General features: G+C 45.4%; 1 protein-coding gene across 1 annotated transcript; it reads left to right on the top strand.

Annotated features, from left to right (window-relative positions):
- The first annotated feature begins 932 nt into the window (after positions 1 to 932).
- LOC149277890 (5-oxoprolinase-like) lies at positions 933 to 16,904 on the top strand. Its single transcript, XM_089502613.1, has 26 exons — positions 933 to 1,100; positions 1,780 to 1,971; positions 2,373 to 2,456; positions 2,741 to 2,883; positions 3,104 to 3,299; positions 3,972 to 4,137; positions 4,297 to 4,435; positions 5,010 to 5,077; positions 7,481 to 7,746; positions 8,250 to 8,362; positions 8,525 to 8,695; positions 9,141 to 9,278; positions 10,279 to 10,417; positions 10,861 to 10,973; positions 11,191 to 11,342; positions 11,422 to 11,582; positions 11,719 to 11,820; positions 12,339 to 12,513; positions 13,045 to 13,229; positions 13,639 to 13,785; positions 14,739 to 14,873; positions 14,954 to 15,103; positions 15,259 to 15,416; positions 15,519 to 15,679; positions 16,377 to 16,474; positions 16,755 to 16,904. The coding sequence occupies exons 1-26, from the start codon at positions 933 to 935 to the stop codon at positions 16,902 to 16,904; spliced, it is 3,870 nt and encodes a 1,289-aa protein (XP_089358739.1).
- Positions 16,905 to 25,347: the final 8,443 nt, after the last annotated feature.

Here is a 25,347-nt window from a genome sequence, read left to right as displayed (position 1 = left end):
AGTCCCAATTTCTGGCCATTGTGAAGCGGTCCCATAGAACTTTTGCAGGCAGTGGGGATCCTGGGCCGGTCGGGGACTTTCACTGACCGGCCCGTCGGTCTGTAAAATGGATCGAGTTTAAGACATCTGCTTGTGCCATTGTTATGACTCTAAACTCCACTATCTATTAACTGAAGCTCACTCAATGAGTCCCGGATTACATGGGAGCGCTGTGCCGGTTTCCTTTCGGTTGCCACCGCTAGTGAGTCGCTACAGTAGGATCTCCATGATGGGCTATTAAAGGGTTAATATTCGGAGTCTCAGGTAACCAGGTGGAAGAGACTGGAGGAACGCGGAACGGGGGATGGGAAGACAGAAGGAGAAATGGGTGTTTTTTAGGTTTTCTTATCTATAAGTCAAGTAGGTAATGAAGGAGGAGCTCTGCAGAACAAGGTGCATTATGGTGCATTTTATATAAATTGCTCTTTTTTAAATCAAGATAACTTTTTATTTCTCGATTATTGACAAATTATTGTTATTATTATTTTAATTTTATTATTATTATTATATATTTAGTAGCAGCATGTAGGAAATAGTTTGTACGTTATATAGAATCCCAGAACCTGTCGGCGGATCGGCCCCATTCGGCCCCCGTCTAGTCCTGCTGTAAAGACTCAAACCTTAATCAGTTGTTGGTCTCGTCTTTCAGGAGCCGTATGCCTGTCCCATGCATGTTTAATCCCCTCACTGTATTACCCTCTACCACCTCTGCTGGGAGGCTGTTCTACTTATGAACCGCCCTCTCAGTATGATATCAGTATGATAATGGTGAGCATTAGAGGAGTTCACCAACAGCTGTAAGCCAGCTCTGCAGCATTAAATCGTCTTGCAGTAGAACCTCTGGAAAGTGTCCTCCTGTTCTTATCTCTGCAGACAGAGGAGGTTCCGTGACTATGGATGTTCCGGATAAGTTTCAGTTTGCCATTGACCGTGGCGGCACCTTCACAGATGTCTTCGCGCGGTGTCCTGGTGGGAAGGTCCGTGTAATGAAGTTGCTTTCAGAGGACCCAGCAAACTACCAAGATGCCCCCACTGAGGGCATCAGGCGGATCTTAGAGGAGGTGAGAAACAAGCGGTCTTGGATAACACCAAAAAAAAATCAATCAAAAAGTCCATGTTTTAGCTTGAAATAAGTACTTGTCTCGAGGTGACATTATTACCGAAAACCACAATTTGGGGCAGATTCTTAATTATTCCTCTAGGACCTTGATAAAGATGATTTGTTTCTTAGAACCCTAGAACTTAGCCCCATCCGGCCCCCGTCTGGTCGCCTGTTTCTCCTGCTGTAACGACTCAAACCTTAGTCAGTCCCATCACTGTATTAGCCTCTACCACTTTTGCTGGGAGGCTGTTCCACGTATTTACCACGCTCTCGGCAAAGTAAAGCTTCTTTATATAACATCTAGATATTTTTTTTGGAAATCCTTCCAGTTGATAGTGGACACCTACTGTTTAATCCAGGGGTGTCCAAACTGCGGCCCTCCAGCTGCTGCAGGACTACATCTCCCATCCTCCTCAGCCAGCCCCTTAGCTGAAAGAGCATTATGGGAGATGTAGTCCTGCAGCAGCTGGAGGGCCGCAGTTTGGACACCCCTGGTTTAATCCGATTATAGATTGCACAGAGCCAAAAAAGTCGCCCGACGCTAATATTGGGTTAATGAGCATCAAAGAAATGAACATAACATATAAACGTTGGCGAGGGATTGGTTGGATTTGCTAACACTGTGGTTTATTGGTCAGGAGACGACCATTAAATTCCCCCGCGACCAACCGTTGGACACGGAGCGCATTGAATGGATTCGGATGGGCACCACTGTGGCCACCAACGCCTTGCTGGAGAGAAAGGGGGAAAGGATGGCTCTGCTCATCACACGGGGCTTCCGAGACCTTCTGCATATCGGCAACCAGGCACGGCCTAAAATCTTTGACCTGGTGAGTTACAGATACCCGTGGAATAAAGAGATCTCTGGACAGAGAGAACCTCTACATCTAGGTGGCCATGCTGGATATGTTTTATAAACAGATAAAAAGATTTAAGAAAGGACAGGAGGGGAGTTTATTTCGAGGAGGAGACCGGAATCTAACACTAGAGGGTCAGAGGCTGAGATGGAGTGGAGGGAAGTTTTACTTCACTGAGAGAATGGTAGACAACTGGTGTAGCCTCTCAGCAGAAGTGGTAGAGGGTAACACAGTGATGCAGATACACCAGCAGTGGGCATATTCCAGTTCCATGGTGGGCTTCAGGGGGCTCCATGAGCTCAGCTATTAAGCCAGACAAAGTATTTTCCATCATGGAAATAACCTCCTATGACACCTCCATGGTTTGTCCTCAGGAAATCCAGATGCCTGAGGTTTTGTATGAGGAGGTCATAGAGGTTGAGGAGCGGGTTGTACTGAAACGTGAGGGCTGTGGCCTAGCCAAGGACCCTTCCATAAACACCTTTGTAGGTGAGTGCAGGCGATCTCAGCCATACCGGATCTTGTTGAAGAAGTTACAATGTAACATTGGAGTCGATATGTGTTATTTTGTTCCCCTTCCATTAACTGCTTTAAATTTCCCAGCATGCACCTGACCTCTGCTTGACCTTGCAGACCATGCCAAATCATATGAAATCATTATAAACAATCTTCATAACAGGTGCCAGAGTCAGGTGAGAGGAAAGAAGAGGTTAAAGTTTGGGAATCGTTGCATAGTTTTAAGAATTTTCCTAAACTTCCAGGTTCCACTGGAGATTCGCTGGAAGTGTGGGAGCCGCTAAATCTGGAACATTTGAAGCATGAGTTGCTGGGTGTTCTGTCTCGTGGGATCCGGAGCCTTGCGGTTGTCCTTACGCATTCTTACACGTGAGTAGAGAGCGGGGAATTAGGCATGGATCTCCCGGGGAACATCAACGTCCATGGAGTTCACCTTCACTGATTTCACAAATGTTAGGGAGAATACTCTCTGGTAGATCTTACGAGACCCACCACCAAAGGAATGACCATCCCATGTCTATCTGAAAAGATATTTTCTGCGATGTGACATCTTCCATATTTAAAAGAAGTATGTTCTTCTCTATCTCAGGTGGTCATCACACGAGCGTCAGATAGGGGAGCTGGCACGTTCCTTGGGGTTTTCCCATGTATCCTTGTCTTCGGAGGTGATGCCAATGATTCGCATGGTGCCCCGAGGCTATACGGCATGTGCTGATGCCTATCTTACCCCTTGTATTCAACGGTATCTAGATGGGTTCTGCAGTGGCTTTCATAATCAGCTGAAGGTAAGAGTCTATTGACACCTACAGGGATCATATCGGGGACCCAGGAAGTAGGGAAACCTTTTCAAGTATCGTCTAACGACAGTTGGAGATTGTCATCGTTGACCATGAAGAAGTGACATTATGTAGAAACTGTCCAGTAATGGGGGAATCGGCATCCTGTACAATAGAGCAGGGAGGACTACTGCGGAAATGTCTCGAGTTTGGCCCTTCCACGATAACTTCAATTGCTAGTTACTGTCACAAGACACCACGGGACGTGGCATTTCATGAAAGGTCGCAAGTGTTGCGATCTCTTGAGCAGTGGCATTTAGCAGTCACCATTCATGTTAAAAATACAGCCCAAGTAAACTACAAGTGCCTGTTCCATGCGCTACTTTCTGCCACCATGTGCTTTGGAACATGGCCTAGATGGGCTATCAGTGACCAGGGACAAGTTTTGGTCTTCGAGAATTGACTGCGTCTCATAGTTTGGGCACCATGTAGAAGCCATAGGAGAATGGGACTAATGATGGCTTCAGTGGTTCGTTAAGGCAGATGATATCTTCTGCACATTCACTGAATGGTGGAGAACAAAATAAGATCTCAAGTAGAAGACATATCTCTAGACATAGTTCTTATAGTACAGGAATCGATCTCTCTTGCCGTAGAACCCAGCCTTTCTTTTGCCTTCAGGACTTGCAGGTACTCTTCATGAGATCTGACGGAGGCCTGACCCCCATGCACAGCTTCAGCGGATCTCGTGCTATCCTCTCAGGGCCAGCAGGAGGCGTTGTGGGTTACGCCATCACCACTTATAATCATAAGCAACCGCAGCCTGTCATTGGCTTTGATATGGGAGGTAAGGAACAGAACAAAGTATCTTATTAAACGAGTGCTTATTTGGATGTGTTGGGTAGTTAGCTGGATAGACTGGTCTGGTCTATACTTTGGTTGTTTTACCCCTCGTTAGCCAAACTCTTCAACTGGATCTTAACTTATCCTTTGATTTCCCTGTCAGGAACCTCCACAGATGTCAGTAGATATGCTGGGGAATACGAACATGTTTTTGAAGCCACAACAGCTGGAATCAGCATCCAAGCCCCACAGCTGGACGTCAACACGGTGGCTGCCGGAGGAGGGTCCATGCTCTTCTTCAGGTTAGCATGAAAACGTTAAGAAAGCTCTTAAAACACGTTCTTCTACTCTCTTCTGCGCATGACCTCCTATAAAGCGATCCATGTTTAAGCTAAACTAAACTTAGGAAGGGTCTCCATACTGTCCTCTACACGGTGGCAGGTCAAGTAAGGATGTTCTATATGGAGTGTTATTTACTCAAAATCATTTCCTGGTGAAAATATATATTTTTTAAATGTACACCAAAAAAAACAAGAAACATGCGCACGGTGCAAGTAAAATGGTGCAATCATGTCAAAAAAAAAAAACTATATACAAAATGTGCTTCATAATGGAGCCCCAGCCCTTAAGGCTTGTGTGATAAAAATGGATGTCCTGCCTAGGCCTGGAGCGTGGTCAAGGAGCTCCAAGAGAACCTCAGGGCTTCTAAACTGTCATTAGGCCAAAGGAACGAGCTTTCCCTCTCTCAAAGGCACCCAATAGGCAGAGAAGTGTTTTTTTTTTTACACAAAAAAAAAAGTACCGCGCATGAGCTCCAGAATACGGGGAGAAATGGAATGTATCAGTAGAAATCACAATGTGACGCTCCGTTTACAGGTCCGGTCTGTTTGTGGTCGGCCCGGAGTCGGCAGGAGCTCACCCTGGTCCTGCTTGCTACAGAAAAGGTAACGTCGCCTCCCAATCCACCGGCTAAAACCGCTCCGAAAATATTTCATACTTACAGAAAGAATTCTGTTCTTTTAGTATTTTATATTAAAATAGGCGCTCTGCCTCTATTATTATTATTATATGTTGGAGCCGCCATCTTGGTTTAAATGGCCGCCTCTGAGATATTTCTTTCCAGCCGCGCAGTTCCTCTGTAAAGCTATTATCACAATCCCCAGCGCTAGAGTCTGTTATAACAATGCAGGGAGAGAACAGGAAGTGGATGACAACTTCCTGCTTGGGCTGATGGGAGGTTTTCAAAGCAGGGATCATTGGAAACAGAGGGGAACTTGAATTAAATGCCCTGGTAATGCCTTTGGTGGATATCAGAGCTGGAAATATAAATCATAATAATGTAAGCAGTAGTATACAGTAATGTAATATAACACCCCCCCAGCGCTGTATACAGTAATATAACCCCCCCAGTGCTGTATACAGTAATATAAACCCCCCCAGCGCTGTATACAGTAATATAACCCCCCCGTGCTGTATACAGTAATATAACCCCCCCCAGCGCTGTATACAGTAATATAACCCCCCAGCGCTGTATACAGTAATATAACCCCCCCCAGTGCTGTATACAGTAATATAACCCCCCCAGCGCTGTATACAGTAATATAACCCCCAGCTCTGTATACAGTAATATAACCCCCCAGCACTGTATACAGTAATATAACCCCCAGCACTGTATACAGTAATATAACCCCCCCAGCGCTGTATACAGTAATATAACCCCCCCAGTGCTGTATACAGTAATATAAACCCCCCCAGCGCTGTATACAGTAATATAACCCCCCAGCGCTGTATACAGTAATATAACCCCCAGCGCTGTATACAGTAATATAACCCCCCCAGCGCCGTATACAGTAATATAACCCCCCCAGCGCCGTATACAGTAATATAACCCCCAGCGCTGTATACAGTAATATAACCCCCAGCGCTGTATACAGTAATATAACCCCCCAGCGCTGTATACAGTAATATAACCCCCAGCGCTGTATACAGTAATATAACCCCCAGCGCTGTATACAGTAATAACCCCCAGCGCTGTATACAGTAATATAACCCCCAGCGCTGTATACAGTAATAACCCCCAGCGCTGTATACAGTAATAACCCCCAGCGCTGTATACAGTAATATAACCCCCAGCGCTGTATACAGTAATATAACCCCCAGCGCTGTATACAGTAATATAACCCCCAGCGCTGTATACAGTAATATAACCCCCAGCGCCGTATACAGTAATATAACCCCCAGCGCCGTATACAGTAATATAACCCCCAGCGCTGTATACAGTAATATAACCCCCAGCGCCGTATACAGTAATATAACCCCCAGCGCCGTATACAGTAATATAACCCCCAGCGCTGTATACAGTAATATAACCCCCAGCACTGTATACAGTAATATAACCCCCCAGCGCTGTATACAGTAATATAACCCCCCAGCGCTGTATACAGTAATATAACCCCCAGCGCCGTATACAGTAATATAACCCCCAGCGCCGTATACAGTAATATAACCCCCAGCGCTGTATACAGTAATATAACCCCCCAGCACTGTATATAGTAATATAACCCCCAGCGCTGTATACAGTAATATAACCCCCAGCGCTGTATACAGTAGTGTCAGTCTGGTGTTGACAAAAACCTAGTACCGTATTAACTCATTCTGTTTCAATAAGCTCCCTTTATCCGCAGATCTGGAAGCCACCATTGTTGTCAGTCATGTCAAACTGATGCTTTATGGCGATGCTAATGAAGTCCCCCCCTCCATAGACTTTCATTAGCCAGAGTGTCCGACTGGGTGATTAAGACGGAGCAATTCTGTTGGTCCCCACAGGCAGTATGATAAGGAGTCGGGGGGTTTAGTAGACTGGGGATCAGATAACAGAGCGAGAATCATACAAACGGCTGATATGCAGCTGCCTGAAAACTTTATATTATGGGGCAAAAACTACAACATTTCAGAAAACATATTTTTATCTGATACGAGGAATAGGGATTGTGTGGGAGATCCCCATTCAGTGCTGGATTCATTAAAACAGAAAGTTATAGCAGATAGCAGCCATTTTGCCCATTTTTCCAGGTGATGTTAAAAAAAACTTTAATCAGTCGTTGGTCTCGTCTTAGATTCAGGAGCCGTATGTCTATCGCATGCATGTTTAATACCCTCACTGTATTACCCTCTACCACCTCTGCTGGGAAGCTTCTCCTCTTATCTACCACCCTCTCAATATGATTTTAGAAGTTTTATGAGTCATTTTCTCTTTAAAGCTGATTTTGCGATGCAAAATGTTTCATACTCACATTTTCTAAGAGCAGCCCTTCTTTTTATATTTTCTCTCTATATATATATTCCAGGGGGACCTCTGACAGTGACAGACGCCAACCTCTGCCTGGGCCGCCTGCTCCCCGATTACTTCCCTAAAATCTTCGGCCCCTCGGAAGACCAGCCGCTTTCCCGAGATGACACCCTGCGCCAGTTTCAAGAGCTTGCTGCTGAAATTAACCGTTTCCAGTCTGGGAGGCCAGGGGCCGGGGCACCACTGAGCGTGGAAGAGGTGGCCATGGGTTTTATTAGAGTGGCCAATGAAGCTATGTGTCGGCCAATCAGATCGCTCACTCAGGTACTTGGTGCGTTCGTATAACTCCGCTGACATTGCAGAAAAAGTAGCATGATTGAAGGGGAAGTGGAAGTGGGCGGGGAGTGGGGGCGTGTCATAACTCACGACCCGGAGTTCCTTACTGACGACCGAGAGACCCGGAGAAGCCGCGCTCCAGCCGGAGTCTCCGGCCAAACCTGGAGAACTCCCAGTTATTAACCTAAGGGCCAAAGGGGCCCCTGAAGGAAGAAGGCTGGGTGCCTGGGCCCTAAGCTAATACCAAGCCCTGGATTTATGTCTACATATACATTTGAGTCTGTCTTGGGGGGATTGCCGGTATCCACTTTCCAATAATATTTTCAATCCCTTGGCCGTTTCGGGTTTTGATCTCTGGGAGGATTTCGTTTTTTTAAAATCAAACCAGAAGAAAAAAATTTGCTAAAAAACTATCCTTATATTTTTCTTTGTAAAAAAAAATCACAAAAGGCTCTACTTTTTTTTTTTTTTTTTTTTTTGTTCTTGTTTAGGCCAAAGGTCACGATACGTCCCGCCACGTGCTGGCGTGCTTCGGAGGAGCGGGGGGACAACACGCATGCGCTATAGCCCGTTCTCTTGGGATGAAAACGGTGTTTATCCACAAGTGAGTGTCCCCTCTGAGAGTGTGAGTACGGGTGAGCGACAGGCCCAGAGCAAATATGATAAATAAATATATATATATTTTTCCATATGATTTTTGTGACTTTCTTTAGACTCCTATCCATTCCATACCCCGCTGTTTGCCCCTCGTTCCTCTTCTCACCAGGTATGGAGGAGTCTTGTCTGCGTTTGGCATGGCTCTGGCCGATGTCGTGCATGAAGCTCAGGAACCCTGCTCCGTGGCGTACGACGCGGACTCGTTCCCGCTCCTGGAGGAACGCATCGCGGCCTTGGAGAGGCAGTGTATAGAGGCGCTGCAGCGGCAGGGCTTCCACAGGTAATATAGCCAATGCTCATTCCCACTAGCCGCTCCAAGAGCCTTATTCCATCATGATAAAATGCACGTGACACACATATATCGAAACTGCTGTTCCACTTACTCTGCAGAATTTAACACTTCTAGAAGTAAGTACGCCGTTAGAATCGCAGTTCACGGTTTTGCAGAACGCCATTCCAAGAGATAACTGATGAAACTCAATTGTCATGTGACACAAAAAGCAGGCACTAATAGGTAGTTGCCGTAGAAACAGCACCATGTCATGTTACCATACTTTATTAAATATGTAATGGTGGCTTAGTAAATCTTAGGAGAGCCTGACGTGTGGGACGTTTAGATTGTAAGCTCTTTGTATCACCCACGGTGCTAATTTTGAATATATCACTGTTATGTCTTATCTCTACATACCTAAACATGGTTCGGATTGATGGTCATTCTCTGTTAGGTCTCAGATCGACACTGAGCCGTTCCTTCATCTGCGTTACGAGCGAACAGACTGTGCCCTGATGTGCTCTGCAAAGGGTTACCCGGCCACCGTGGGCTCCTGCCGCGTGGGTGACTTCCAGGCAGCCTTTAACTCCAGGTAAGAGCGGGGAGAAAGACACAGAAACATGGGACTGATACAGCATTGGTCTAGCAAAGGCTTGGGCATAGAATAAGAATAAGACACCTGGCTTAAGATTGTTTCAATGCAAACTCAAAAACTTGCTTGGAAGTTGGAAAAAAACAGCAACAGTTAAAGATTCAACTCTCCCAATTCACTAAAGCCAACTTTCGCATTTGCAAAACATAAAATACTCTGCTTTAAATGAGATGCAATGCAGGCTTCTAACACTGGGGGTCACTGTTGCACAGGAGTGTATATGAACGCTCCCGTGCAGCCACTGCCCGAGGACGGATTATTCGGCTTTTTGTTTTTTTATTTTGACTTTTTTTAGGTGGCGCATTTCCATGGGCTGAGAAATGTAGGGGGAAAACGGGTATGACTGTTTTTGGGTTTTTTTTTTAAGTTTCTTTAACTTAATCCCCTATTCCCGGTATAAATACCCGGATTGAGGTGGGAATTTTTAACATCCTTAACCAAAAGGGTCACTCTTTACATTTTAACCCTCATCCGACCGGGAATGGAATGGGTGATTAGAAGGAGGTACAGCTGAGGGTCCTTTCTCATTAGCAGGGGATGGCGATATAAAGGGGCATATACCCCAAGGGTTATTTAATTATGTCACCCATAAATGTAAGGGGTAGGGGAAGAGGAGAGGCAATTATCATTAACGGGAGAGTTTATTTTGCAAGTTTCAGGTGAGAACATGCAAGTTTGCATTAAACTGACATGCCCTCGCTTGTTACTTCCAAAATCTAAAGTCGCATGCCCTTGCAAAGAACTTGCAGATTAACAAAGGCATGTGGCCATAATCAGTTAAATTAACCCTAAGAGAATAGACTCCAAAGCGATCAGCCTTGTCCATATTGTGACGATTAAATAATGTTATCTTTTGTGTCAGTGCATTCATATAATCCCTGGTATATTTAGTGTAATCTGGGAGAATCTGTGTTATGACCTCTCTCTCTCTCTCCTCCAGGTATCTCACAGAGTTTGGCTTCACGATTCCTTCGAGGGCGATTGTCGTTGATGACATCAGAGTACGAGGGACTGGAAGCTCGGGCATCCGCCATGAGAGCCGGATTCAGCCCGGCGGACAGCCTCCCCGGCTCGAGGCGGTAAGAGCCTGTGAAAAAGTTCCTGATTGTGGCTCCCTGCCGCGCCAGGCACAGTCCTGAAAGCTCAGCACTCGATGACCTTTGACATGACCCATGGCATTTTAGAGAGCTGCGTGATGGACCCCCCATTAGGCCAAGTCGTTATGAAGTTTAAATTAATTATTCAATTAATAAATATTAAGATAAATAATATTGAACAAATAAAAAATATAGAAAAATATCAATTTTTTTTAAAAATAATATATATATATATATATATATATATATAACCAAAGAAAAAAACCTATATAACTTCTAAAGCCAGGATTTATAAGGGGCCCCTTAGACCACTGAGGGCCCTAAGCAGCTGGAATGGGCACATTAGATGGCCGAATGGTTCTGCACGCAAATTCTGTGTTAAAAAAAAAATGACGAGTTTGAGTTTTTCTGTCATCCCCAAACAGGTCACTAAATGCTTCTTTGAAGAAGGGTATATGGACAGCAATGTATATCTTCTGCAGGATCTCACCTGTGACCACTCCATCCCTGGCCCGGCTATTATTATCGACAGAAACAGGTCCGGCTAAGAGTCATGTGCATGCATTATAATTACATGTTTAGGGAAGATTTTAAGAAATCATAAATTAAATACAGAGGGTGAAATTAAATGTAGTAGGCGTAGAAGAAGTAATTCTTATTGGGGTCTGGAAAGTCAGAAAGTGTCTTTGGTGTCGTCGAGTAATGGAGTTTTGATAAGCTGCATTATTTAACTAATTTTATTTCTGTTCTTCCAGCACCATCCTGGTGGAGCCCGACTGCAGAGCATCGGTTACCGAATACGGAGATATTCAGATCTCGGTGGGCAGCGGGCGTCCGCGAGAAATCGGGCTGGAGTTGGACACCATACAGCTCTCCATCTTCTCTCATCGCTTCATGAGCATCGCAGGTTATTAAAGACACCTTCTGTTCTTCTTTCTTTTAACTAAGTCCTCTCGGACTCACAATCCTGTCTGAATTTTCCGTAGAACAAATGGGTCGTATCCTTCAGAGAATGGCCATTTCCACCAATATCAAAGAACGTCTGGACTTCTCCTGCGCCCTTTTTGGACCCGACGGTGGCCTTGTCTCTAATGCCCCTCACATACCCGTACATCTGGGAGCCATGCAAGAAACCGTCCAGTTCCAGGTGAGGCTAGAACCTGACTTCAGAGCTGGTTGGAGAAGTGGAGAGCGGGTGCTTCAGACGCAGATGTCTAGGGGTAGAAATAGAAATATTTTTTTTGGACTGTCCCTCTAACTCACTTCTTTTGCTAACATCACAGATCAAAAACCTACAGGACGACCTGAAAGAAGGCGATGTGATACTGAGTAATCATCCATGCGCCGGAGGGAGCCATCTCCCTGACCTCACCGTGATCACTCCAGTAGGTGCTCATAGTCATGGCCACCAGCAGTAGAGCAAGGTCTTCTGCTTTGTTTGGGTGTTTCTCGGTGTCATAAATGGCAAATATTGTGAATTTATGGCTTTTGGCACGAACGTGAATCGTGTGTATAATGTTTACATTCTGGGCCATGTGGTTCATGCCTTAACTTTCAGGGTCTGCGCGATGATTCCTCCCAGGGAGGAGAAGGGAGAGAACTTCAGGACATGAAATCAGTAATGCTGGCTCTGCCACGCGCTGCCACTGATCTCAACTTCTCCAACTTTAAATAGTCCCCTACTTTTTACCCAAATTTACCCAAAAAATTTTAGTGATTGACACGTAGTTGTGGTAGTTTTAACTCTTTCAGTGATAGATGTAGTTATGCTTAAAGCCGTAACGGCAACAGTTCTACTCTAAAGGCGTCTGTGAGCAGGTTGATAAGAGGTCTTTAATATGCCATTTGATCCACGATGTTTGTGCAACGAATTTGCTTATTTTTATTTGGTTGCCCACATCAGGTTTTCCGACCAGAGGCTCCGCGCCCGGTGTTCTTTGTAGCCTCCCGCGGGCACCATGCAGATATCGGCGGGGTGACCCCTGGGTCTATGCCACCCCACTCCAAATCCCTGCAGGAGGAGGGCGCCGTCTTCACATCTTTTAAGCTGGTGCAAGGTGGAGAATTCCAGGAGGAAGGTGAGGGGGCTGCCCGTCAGATCATGAAGGGGATGGAATAAAAAATCGTAGGACTTTGGAGCCTGTGACAGCACCAGATTGTCCATTAGGCATGTGTCTAGGGGCCCCTGATCTCTGGCAGCTAATAGGGATAGTTGCACCTATGCCTAGGGGCCCTGAAACGTCTTTTTTTTTTTAATTAAAAACAGAAAACGGAGATTTTTTTACTTTATATATATATATATTTTTTTTTTGTAAATTGAAACAATTCTGCTGATGGAATAAAATGTAACGTTCTAAGAAGCCCCCTCAGTAGTGAGACATGTGGCCCCAAAGTGACAAAAAGCAAATTGTCAGCTCGTTGTATATTTGTTTCATTATGCTGTATATTGGTCCCATACTCTTTATGTTATACTTTAGCATACATTGATAGCTTTTACCCACTGGATGCTTTATTTCTGTATATTTAATCCATTTTTGTCCCCATTAAGAGCTGGATTATAATTATTATTGGTGTTTTTGTCACTTTCCCCATTTCCTGCGTCTTTGCAGCCGTCACCGAAGCCTTGATGGCTCCAGGTCTTATCCCCGGCAGCAGCGGAACCCGTAATCTACACGACAACTTATCCGACCTTCGGGCCCAAGTGGCAGCCAATCAGAAGGGCATCCAGCTGGTTAACGAGCTCATTGATGCGTACCGGCTGGAGGTTGTACAGGCGTACATGGCTCACATCCAGGTAAGGACTAGGGGTTAGGAACACCTAGTACCCAGTCGGACACTCTCAATAATGAAAGTCTATGGAGGAACGGACTTCATTAGCATTGCCATAAAGCATCAGCTCAGTGTGGTGTTTGAGCCGGGTTTGAGCACCCAAAATATCACATGGCTCTCAACAATGGCGGCCTCCAGGCCTGCAAATAAAGGGAGTTTATTGGGACAAAATAAGATAAAACCAAGTTTTTGTCACCGACCGACATTACTGTATACAGCGCTGGGGTTTAGGCTCAAGAAGAACCCTTCCCCCTTTTAAACCATTATGGTTTTGCTGAATGCCTCGTTTTACCTTTCCCAGCTGCCGGACAGGTACGGACAGGTACTCGTTTCTCCTGGGCTTCATTTAATTTTACACAATGTCGCACTTTCAGGCCAACGCAGAGGTGGCGGTGAGGGAGATGCTGAGAGAGTTTGCCGAGCGCTGGCAGCGTCAGACAGGTGCACTGGAGGTGGAGTCAGTAGATCACATGGACGATGGGTCACCAATCAGATTGAGGGTGCAGATCAACAAGGAAGAGGTAACACAACATTCTTCCCGTGGAACACAGGAAACATCACAACGTTTGTCTGTTAAACTGAGGTTCCCTGTGCTGTTGGGGTCCTGCAGACACCTTTAGAGATTTTTAATTTAAAGTTTCTAAAACTTTCAGCAAATGTCATCCCTGTTCAACCTCAACCTCTGTAGAAGCACCTAGAGGGTAAACTCTGTTGCTGTCTGGAATTAGGAAGCGATTATATGACCTATTTATCCTGAAGGAACCCAGAAGATCAACTGGGCATTAGACCTGCGCATGTGAACCAAAAACCATTCAGATTACATTTTCATGATCCATTATTTCTGACAAATTTCTTTTCCTGCCCCTTCAGTTCTCCATAAATCAGGACGGATTTTTTTGGTCACCAAAATGAGTTGTTTTCACTTTCATTCATTCGCTCTCTCCCCCCCTACCTTCTCCAACAGCTGCTCCCCGTTTCTTCTTCTCCGCTACTCCATCTGCATTCTTCTCTCCTCCCACCCCGCGTGGAAGAACCTCTCCCCTATTCCTCCAGAGGATGGCCCCGTGGTGCGCGCGGACTCTCCAGCCTGTTTCGGAATCCCTCTGAAGAGGAGAGAAGAATGCAGACAGAGAAGCGAAGAAGCAGCGAAGACTGAGTGGAGATGAAGAAACGGAAAACGGAGAAGTGGAGAATGGGAAGCGGTTGCCGGAGAAGTAGGGAGAGAGTAAAAAAAAACATTCTAATGAAAACTCATAGCTTTCTCCTTCATTCTTGTTTGTTTAGTTAGGGGTCGCTCCTCGTTTTTTGGACATTTGAGGAATTAACAAATGTAACATATTCCAGTATGGCAAAGCGATCATAGAATTAAAGTATTAAGGAACTTTATAGGGGGGATGAAAAGACTTTGGGTCTCCTGTGCTGTCTCGCTCTACGTTTTCCGTATCCCGAGAGACAGCTGATTCCTGTCTTGCAGGGAAGCGCCATGTTTGATTTCAGTGGATCAGGATACGAGGTCTTCGGGAACTGCAATGCCCCTCGTGCCATCACTTTATCTGCTCTTATCTACTGCCTTCGGTCCATGGTGGGCCGGGACATCCCACTCAATCAGGTAGGCATCGCATGCACTCCCTCGGCTTCCCCGTCTCCAGCGGTGTCGTGTAATCAGTATTCTTTGCTTCTTCTCTTCAGGGCTGCCTCGCGCCCATCCAAGTCATCATCCCCAAAGGATCCATCCTGGATCCCTCCCCAGACGCGGCCGTGGTCGGCGGCAATGTACTAACGTCGCAGAGGATCGTAGATGTCATCTTCAAGGCTTTTGGCGTCTGTGCGGCATCACAGGTGAGACGGTCAACACAAAGCACTGATCCAAGCGGGGAACAGCCTCACAGCAGAAGTGGTAGATACCAATACAGTGAAGGATATTAAGCTTGTATGGGATTAGATGGGTCAAACGCCTCTAGCTTTCTATGCGTCTTCATTTCATGTTCCCCTAGGGCTGCATGAACAACATTACCTTTGGAAACCAGAAAACCGGTTATTATGAAACGGTAGCCGGCGGCGCAGGAGCGGGGCCACGCTGGGATGGAAGGAGCGGCATTCATACCCACATGACCAACACCCGCATCACGGACCCAGAGATACTGGAGAAACGGTACAGTGACCTACGAGGACTGTGGGGTTAGATAGAAAATGGCCGGAGGGAACAAATAGTAAATTGTCTTTCCACTTGAACGTCGCCTTTCTTGGTTCTCAGATACCCCGTTGTTCTGAAGCGGTTTGAGCTGTCCCCCGGTACCGGTGGGGCCGGTCAGTTCCGTGGCGGGGACGGGGTGATTCGGGAGCTGCTGTTCAGAGAAGAGGTCATCTTGTCTGTGCTGACGGAACGCAGAGTGTTTAGACCCTACGGACTGCAAGGTGACTTCCTTTGTCCAAACAAGTGGTAGATAAATGGAATAGCCTACCAGCAGAAGTGGTAGAGGGTAATACAGTGAGGGTATTAAACACGCATGGGATAGACATACGGCTCCTGAATCTAAGACAAGACCAACGACTGATTAAGGTTTGAGAAACAGGCGACTAGATGGGGCAGAATGGCTCTATGCTGCAGATTTCATTTTTTTCGTTCCTTGTAACTAGTAAATCCGATTTTATTTCCTTCTACGCAGAGATGTCTTGATTTTATAAAACCTCCTCCCATAATGTCTAGCAAAAGATACAGTGAGTTCATTCTGTAATGATGAGGTTCTTCCCCATATAGTCAGTCTACTTAATACCTCTCATCTATTAAATGTCATCGTATTTCTGTACATTACTTTTTTTGCCTCTAAATCGCTTTTTTTGAACATGACTGAAAATGGTGTGAGAAAAAAAAAGTACTTGGCTATTATTTGAAACATGAAAGGAGAGCAGGGAGTGGAGCCCTCTCTATTCGGGATTATGGTAGGCAGCCCCACTGGCACCAGTAGTCGGTCCCGCTGATGTTGGGATGCCAAACCTCAATGCATGTATGTGTATATATATATATATATATATATATATATATATCTGTATCACTCTCTATGTGCCCCTGATACTCTACTGAAGTTGATCCCTGCTATTTCCTTGTCCTCAGGGGGGTCTCCAGGGGCACCTGGACTGAACCTTCTGCACGGCAGGGATGGTAGAACCATTAACCTGGGAGGGAAGACATCGGTTCCAATACAGCCTGGGGTAAGAACTTACCTACTACAAGCAGAGTACCGGCAATATGACTGGCGTGGCCACCAACAAAATAATGTGAGAACGTGACGTGTGACATACAGCGTAGAATGATGTGTATGGAGTGTGACAAATAAATGTCTACTGGAGCCAGACTGCTGCTTTGGGGGCAAAAAGTGTGATGAGAGAAGGAAGGAGGCACTTATATGATAAGGAGCAGCTTTGTTGTATGGTGACTTATTTCCATGTAATACGTTCCGTTGATGGAAACGGGTTTTGCTTCTTCTCACAGGACGTCTTCGTTCTTCGCACCCCGGGTGGGGGAGGTTATGGCAAATGTGAGAAGAGAGAGAAAGCCCAGACACCTTCCAAAAAACAGAGTCGTAGCTTTGCCGAGAGAGGAAGTGTGTTTGACTACCGAATGGCTCAGGAGACCGTGTGACCTCAGACCTCGTGTTTGTGTCCTACACATACGACACGGGCTGTCAGGGAAAAAAGGGACCCGCGAAGTAAGGGCACAAACAATACCCGTCTCCGATGTCCGACATCAAATCGTGTGGAAGGCAACTGAAACTGTAAATCTTCCAGCTCTACAAAACATTCCTCAACTCGGATTGGCCCATTGGGCATACTTGGCAAATGCCTAGTTGGCTAGGGGCCCAACAGCACCTCCTACAATTTGTAGAGCGCAGTAGCAACCCTGTGATTTATTGGCTGCTGGCCTTAAAGACACAGGGCCAACATTACTGCTCCAGTTCTGTTGAGGACATGGGTCACATCCTAATCAGCCGACATGCTAATTTGATTATAAGACGACCCCCCAAAATCATTATTGAACCCAGCACTGTATATACGTTGGAGCCCAATTTGGATTGACTCCAATAATTTAACTCCTCTAATAGGTCCATGTATTTCAATTTTACTGACTTCCTTATAGTTTTGCTCCTATCGCCTTCTTGCTGAAGCCGTCCATTATACAATTCAACCATTTACCAAAAATTAAGGGGGAAAAAAAACAAGACACAAGCAGGGGAAGGAGGACTCCAGCCTTTCCTGGAAGCCATAGTCTAGAAAACCACAGGGACCACCTGGCCCTCAGGGTGGGAAAACACCATATGATGGCTGTCACTTGGTTGCTGTTCCAAATAAACCTAAATGTCAATAAACATCACGTATACATCTCAGAGCAGCAAGGTGACTCTCTATTGTAAACACAATAAAAACTAAAACATTAACCAAGGCGTATGAAGTGCCTGCCCCTGAAATATGGTTCCAGAAGAGTGCTTATGGTGGCAAATCCTAATAAGTAAAACATAAACATACATGAGGAACACATGTTCCAATTTTAAAAAGTACCCCCAAAATCCTATATGCATGATGTTAGCGTTAGTGTCAGCATACGGTGTTAGTAAATGTGTGTTTATGTCAGTATTTGGTGTTAGCATGAGTGGTTGCTTAGTATTTGATGTCAGCATCCATCTGTGTGGGGGGTTAGCCGGGGCGTAACTAGAAAGCACAGGACCCCCGTGCGAATATTGCCCCGGGGCCCCCAAACAGCTGGTCTGTCCCTTCTTTGCCACTTGCCCCCCTTCCAACACACACACATACACATGTGTAAACACACATACACAAATCACACACACTTAGTCCTACTCACTAACACACATTCCATCTCAGCGGCTAAAAAAATATAAGGAAATTATATAAAATATGGTTACAAAATGCACAGCCACTGTAAGTTACATATTTGTAATTACAAATTGCGTATAGTAAAAAAAACCACTGTGATAAATAAATAACCAAAGATATTACAATGCAGTATAACGTACAAACAAGATAAAAATTTTATATAGTCACAAAATCTTTTTAATCATATGTGGAAGCTTTTTGGGTTTGGCCCGGAGTCTCTTGGTGAAGCCCGACTTACCCAGGTCTCCGAGTCAGTTTCTTCTTTCTCTGGGAAAGAGTACAGGGTTTTTTCACACCAACTGCCCCTCCCTTCCCTCCTACTCTCCGCCTACTTCCCCTCTCAATAAAAGTTCATTATCTGGGGTAAGCCCCACCTCCACACATTGATAGCTCCACCCATGTACACAGATAGCCCCACCCTCACAAGTTAGTCACACCCTGTCCATATCAAAGCCACTCCCCCAGAGGAGGAAGAACTCTTGAGTAGCCTACCCTGGGGCGTTCCCAGGTATGGAGGTAATTTGAGTTCTGGAGCAGAGGACCCAAAATGGCTGATCCAGGGCAGACCCTGTTTGGGGATCATACGAGAGAGATTCCTTTTTATGGGTCTGTGATAAACTATTGTGATGATCCAATAAATGGCGTCCAATCCAAACAAATACACTGATCTCAAATAAAATACAGTTGATATATTAGTTCTTGGTTAAAAGGCAACCCCCGTCACCGAGGCGCAATTCACCGATGTTCTGGTTGCTCCCCAGGTTAACGTAACATTCCCAAAGTGAGGCTTCAGGCGAAATAAGGAACATGTCTACAGAGGAAAGAAACATAACCAAGATTAATATCATGTAATTTGTGGTTAGTAAAGTCCATAACACGCTTCTGCCCAATGGGAAATCATCATATTAATGGATAATGTAACATGCCCATCCGCATGCTACACTGCAGCCACAGGTATCCAGCCGTCAGCCGCACCTACATCATCAGGCGGCCACTGGCCTTAAAGTGCCAGGGCTACCTATACATCACCAGTCCGGTGCTGGGTGAAGAAACCCAACCTTAAGACTCCGGCCACCTTACAGCACACGACTTTAACGCATCACGAGATGGTCCCGTGATGGAGATCTCTGCTGCAACAACACAGGCCTCTATCGGTTTCACAGGATGGTGGGTACATAAACGGGGGACAGTGCACGGAAATTGGGATGTTTAGGACATGCGTTGTAACATGTATGTGTGGAGAAATCAGGTCATAGCAATCACACATTTGTCAGTTAAACTTGATGGGCTTTCTGGACTATTAAGATCCTGTGAGAAGCCCAGTGAGGACTCATGAGGGCTACTTATAAAGATTCAACAACAACCAATGGAATGTGACTACTAATAGGACCATTCCATGGGTTGCTATGGCGATAATACCGCATTTAAAATGACTTGGGTGCAAAATAAGAGAAAAATGAGTTCAATGAAGTTACATGGTGTATGTCACCTTCCAGAAAGTAAAAGTAATACTGTAAGCCATGACCCTGGGTCTGTATTTACCAGTCGCCATTGGGCAGGGTTCAAAGAGTTCTGTGCTCCACTCCAACTATGGGGGTCTTACACATTGAGTAATGGTGTTTCATTCCATGAAATTACCTTTTGTATGAGAGCGTCCATTAATCGAGCGTAGTTGGTCTCAGAGCTCTGTATTTTAAAGTTCAATACAGAAATTCCTGTTAAAAGGGAGTAAAAAATGTTAACAACAAGAGCAAGGGGAAGAAAAACAGCAAAGCAGCCGAGCCATAAAGCCACACCAGGGAACTTGTGAGCTCCGGCTACCCGGGGCTTACCCTTCCAGGACGCGGCCAGCACTGCCCACTGACGTTGGTAGGTGGTCCCGCTGACATTGCGGGAGTGTTTGGGTGTTGACTCAGAGAATCAGAGAATCATCACTTCTCCAGGATTTTCCGAGTATGCATATGTCTCTAAGGTATAGTGTATTACTGCCCCACTCTTCCACATAATTCACAAAATGGGGGCCGCACAGGACAAGACAGACATTTAATATTTACTGTTTTCCTGATAGCTGGACAGAAAGTGATAATCTGGCTGCAATTCAATTCATCTAATGAGCCCATGCGCTTGTGTAAATCTCACTAGTAAACCTCTAGCACCTCTACTGGAAGGCTGTTCCATTTATCTACCACCTTCTCAGTGAAGTAAAATGCAGAAGGTTTTAAGCTAGGCCTAAGACCTGGAGTAGCGAAACCAGCAGCTGCCATTCTCCCTGCTGAGTGCTGGACATACTTCGCAATTTTGTGCCGCACAATGCTGATTGAGCCACTCTATACTGCTGCCCCTTGGGGGTGGAAGTTGTGAGGTATGGGGTATGATGTCATATCCTGACACTTAGCAGAGAAGATGACAACTGTAGAGGAAGATCATGGTCGGCCAAAGCATAATGTGTGGCACCTGGTAGAGATATCATAGTTGCCTCCATGGTGTAAATGGGTCAGTTACAAGGGAGATCCCAGTTGGCCAATTAAACAGCGGCACACTGGGGAGTCCATCACCCAACAGGACAACCTGCCTCAAGGGCCTGCTACCCAATTATCAGCCATTATCCACCACCGGAGACGAGCTACAGAGAAGCACTCATCAACCGAAGACTATCATGAGGGTGCCAAGGGACCTCTGCTCTCAGGCAATGCACGTGGATCACATGCAGTCAGGCCCGGACTGGGACAAAAAATAGGCCCGGGCATTTCAGACTGAGCAGCCCATTTTTATGAAAAAGCATATATGTACATACATATACATAATACTTGGTCATTCAACATGGGAAGCCTGAAGCCACAATTTAGTGCGACTAATCCTTGAAATAAATATTATAGAGTAAATAACACAATACCTTATCTTTTCCACTATTTCAGGGTGATTTCAGGGCCTTGAATGTTTTGTCCCCTGAAGTCACAACAAATTCAGGAGGGCATTTTATCTCTGGATAAATTAAAATGAAATAGTTCCCACTGGAAATTAACCCCTTCATTCCCCTATAGACGTACCGGGACGTCCAAAAAACGCCCACAAAGAAACCCCTATGGACGTCCCGGTACGTCCAGCACTTCAGTTCAGGGAGACCAGGCTGTCGTTTGACCCAGCTGTCGTTTGACCCTTCTGCCCCCGTTCACAACCCCCAAACCCATTAAGCCATAGGCATAAAAATTATACAAAATTGTACACCTTATAGTATGCTCCCTGGTGCTGGGAAAGTCTGGAAAATCTATATAAATTAGGTATTTCTGAAATCAGGACACCTGAATTAATAATCTTGGAGGGGATTTTCCATCACTTTACCTAATTTTGTGAGGATTCAGAGGGAAAATGTAAAAAAAAAATAGTTTAATTTTCTAATCTTCGCTAGTTTTTACTAAATTTCTCATTCTAAATTTTCAGCTAATTATCCAACTATGGTATCAAACGAAAGCTCTATCTCTCCTTGAAAAAACAATATATAGTTTATATGGGTACACTATTCACAGGAAAAGAGAATCATCGCTAAACCGACATACCCCAAAAATGGCAAAATTGTTCTGGGCTTTGAGGTACCAAAACCCCCTGGCATTGAAAGGGTTAAGGAAACAGATAACCAAACACACACACCAGGACAGGCTTTTCCCACACCGACGCCCAGACACACACACCAGGACAGGCTCTGCCACACTGACACCCAAACACACACCAGAACAGGCTCTGCCACACCGACATCCAAACACACACACACACACCAGGACAGTTAAAGAAAGAAGAAATGTTTCAGCACTCAACTTCCAGGAAGCTGGGAGCTAGCAGGAAAAAGGGCAAAACAAAAACAGAAAGCATAACAAAAATAGCAACGTTTCGGCCAAACAGGGCCGTTTGAGCTTGACAAAGACCCTGTTTGGCCGGAATGTTGCTTTTTTGTTTTGCTTTCTTTGAGTAAAGTAACCTAAGGATTGGAAGCTGATTGGAGTGCTGGGGTTCTTTTCTGTGTTCGTACACACACCAGGACAGGCTCTGCCACACCAACACCCAAACACACGCGCACACACACTAGGACAGGCTCTGCCACACTGACACCCGAACACACACATCAGGACAGGCTCTGACACCCAGACACACACACATCAGGACAGGCTCTGCCACACTGACACCCAGACACACACACTAGGACAGGCTCTGGACAGGCACACCGACACCCAAACACACACACACCAGGACAGGCTCTGTCACACCGACACCCTACACACACACACACACACAACAGGACAGGCTCTGTCACACCAACACCCATACACAAACACACACCAGGACAGGCTCTGCCACACCGACACCCACACACACCCACACCAGGACAGGCTCTGCCACACCGACACACACACATGCACACACACCAGGACAGGCTCTGCCACACCGACACCCAAACACACACACAACAGGACAGGCTCTGCCACACTGACACCCAATCACAAACACCAGGACAGGCTTGGCGACACTGACACCCGCATCCGGAGGGTTTCCACAGACGGTTTCACTCAGCCTGCCAGTGGCATCTTTGCCCCCATAACAGCCTGCCTGTGGCAACTTTGCCACCAAAACAGCCTGCCTGTGGCAACTTTGCCACCAAAACAGCCTGCCTGTGGCAACTTTGCCACCATAACAGCCTGCCTGTGGCATCTTTGCCCCCCCCTTACACATCCATGCTATCACACACACACACATATTCATTCACTTGTTCACAAATATTTATTAACTAATTCACAGATAATCATTCACTCATTCAGATATTCATTCATACATTGATACTCATTAATTCCCTCATTCTGATACTGATTTACATATACTCATTCAAAAACATTCATTCACTTACTCCTTCACAGATACTCATTAATTCACTCTTTCATTCAATCTCACATACACCATACAGCCTCCCTCACCCCCTTACCTGAACCGATGATGCACGCGCCGCTCGCAGACTTCAGCTAATCTGCACAGGGGAAGCAGACGCACAGCAGGGTCATGTGACGTACGTCACGTACGTCACATGGCTCTGTTGGATTCCTGCGTCCCCCTGGCCGTGGAAGGGACGCTGCTCGCGCGCGTGTGCCGGTAAGTAGCGGGCCCGGTCGTAGTTGCTGCAGGCTTAAGGGGCAGGTGCCCCTTTTGCCCTGCGTTAAGGACGACCACATAGGCCTAGTCAGTCCGGTCCTGACTGGGCCTATTTTAAGGTACGGGCCTGGAGCTGCAGCTCCATTAGCCCCTAAGTCAATTCGGCCCTGGCTGGCCCGGCCGCGGCCCTGCTCCGGCAAATGCCCGGTGTGCCCGATGGCCAGTCCGGGCCTGCATGCTGTATTCGACTGTTTTCACAAGTTCACCAAGTCCCACCCTTCTCTTAGCAAGTCTTAGCATACTTATTTTACCTCTTATTCGCCTCCATACCACCCATCTGTATTGGCTGGTTGGGTCTTCTCTATACAAATAAATTATAGTGGGCCTCCGAAAATTGCCCTAGCTTAAGATAGCCCTAAAAATATACTATTTTGAATAAGACTTACCTCCTGTGACTGTGGAGTAAATTGTAGTGCTGTTTCTGCTGGTAACACTCGGCTTCATACTGGTATAGCTTGAAGAAGTAGAATTGGGGGCCTGTGTGGTGGTGGGTGCTGTTCTTGTTGTAGTAACCATTGTGGTATTGGATTGTGTTGTTGTTGTAGTAACAGGTATTGTAGCAGACACATTTGTATTTTTTACTGTATCAAAGGGTGTAGTATGTGCAATTGTACTTTCTGTTGCAGTAACTGATGCTCTAGAGGGGGAAACTGTAGTTTCTGCTGCAGTAGCTGATATGTTAGCAACTGTCGTTTCCATTGTAGTAATTGAGGCTGTAGTGGATGCATTTGTTATTTCCATTGTAGCAACTGAAGCTGTAGATGGTACAGTTGTAATTTCTGCTGCAGTAGCTGATGTGTTAGCAACTGTTGTTTCCATTGTAGTAATTGAGGCTGTAGTGGATGCATTTGTTATTTCCATTGTAGCAACTGAAGCTGTAGATGGTACAGTTGTAGTTTCTGCTGCAGTAGCTGATGTGTTAGCAACTGTAGTTTCCATTGTAGTAATTGATGCTGTAGTGGATGCATTTGTTATTTCCATCGTAGCAACTGAAGCTGTAGATGGTACAGTTGTAGTTTCTGCTGCAGTAGCTGATATGTTAGCAACTGTAGTTTCCATTGTAGTAATTGAGGCTGTAGTGGATGCATTTGTTTTTTCCATTGTAGCAACTGAAGCAGTAGAGGGTACAATTACAGAGGGTGCAACTGTAGTTTCTGCTGTAGTAAAAGATGTACTTGCTGCTGTTGTGTATAATGTTGTAGGTTTTACTGTAGTTCCAGTTGAAACAACAGATGTATTAGGCGCAACTGTCAATTCTATTGTAGTAACAGGTATTGTGGTACACACTATCGTGTATTCTCTTGTATGAAATGGCGTAGTGGGTGCAATTGTACCATTTGTTGTAGTAACCGACGTTGTAGATGGTAAAAATATAGTTTCTATTGTAGTAGCTGATGCTGTAGTGGATGGAGTTGTAGTTTCCTCTGTAATAAATGGTGTGCTAGCAGCTTCTGTTGTACTTGCTGCTGTTGTGGTTTCTGCTACAGTTTCTTTTGAAGCAACAGGTGTATTGGGTGCAACTGTTGTTTCTATTGTAGTTACAGGTATTGTAGTAGACACAATTGTATTTTCTGTTGTATGAAAGGACGTAGTAGGTGCAATTGTACTTTCTGTTGTAGTATCCGATGCCGTAGATGTTGCAATTGTAGTTTCTGTTGTAGTTACAGGTATTCTGGTAGACACAATTGCATTTTCTGTTGTATGAAAGGACGTAGTAGGTGCAATTGTACTTTCTGTTGTAGATGTTGTAGATGTTGCAACTGTAGTATCAATTATAGTAGCTGATGCTGTAGTGGATGTAGTTGTAGTTTCCTCTGTAATAAATGGTGTGCTAGCAGCTTCTGTTGTACTTGCTGCTGTTGTGGTTTCTGCTACAGTTTCTTTTGAAGCAACAGGTGTATTGGATGCAACTGTAGTTTCTATTGTAGTTACAGGTATTGTAGTAGACACAATTGTATTTTCTGTTGTAGTAACCAATGTTGTAGATGGTGGAAATGTAGTTTCTA

This window comes from Sceloporus occidentalis, unplaced genomic scaffold (assembly GCF_023333645.1).
Source record: "Sceloporus occidentalis isolate IW3139 unplaced genomic scaffold, rSceOcc1.0.p SCAF_206, whole genome shotgun sequence".
Classification (NCBI taxonomy): Eukaryota; Metazoa; Chordata; class Lepidosauria; order Squamata; family Phrynosomatidae; genus Sceloporus; species Sceloporus occidentalis.
This window is presented reverse-complemented; position numbering and strand designations above follow the sequence as displayed.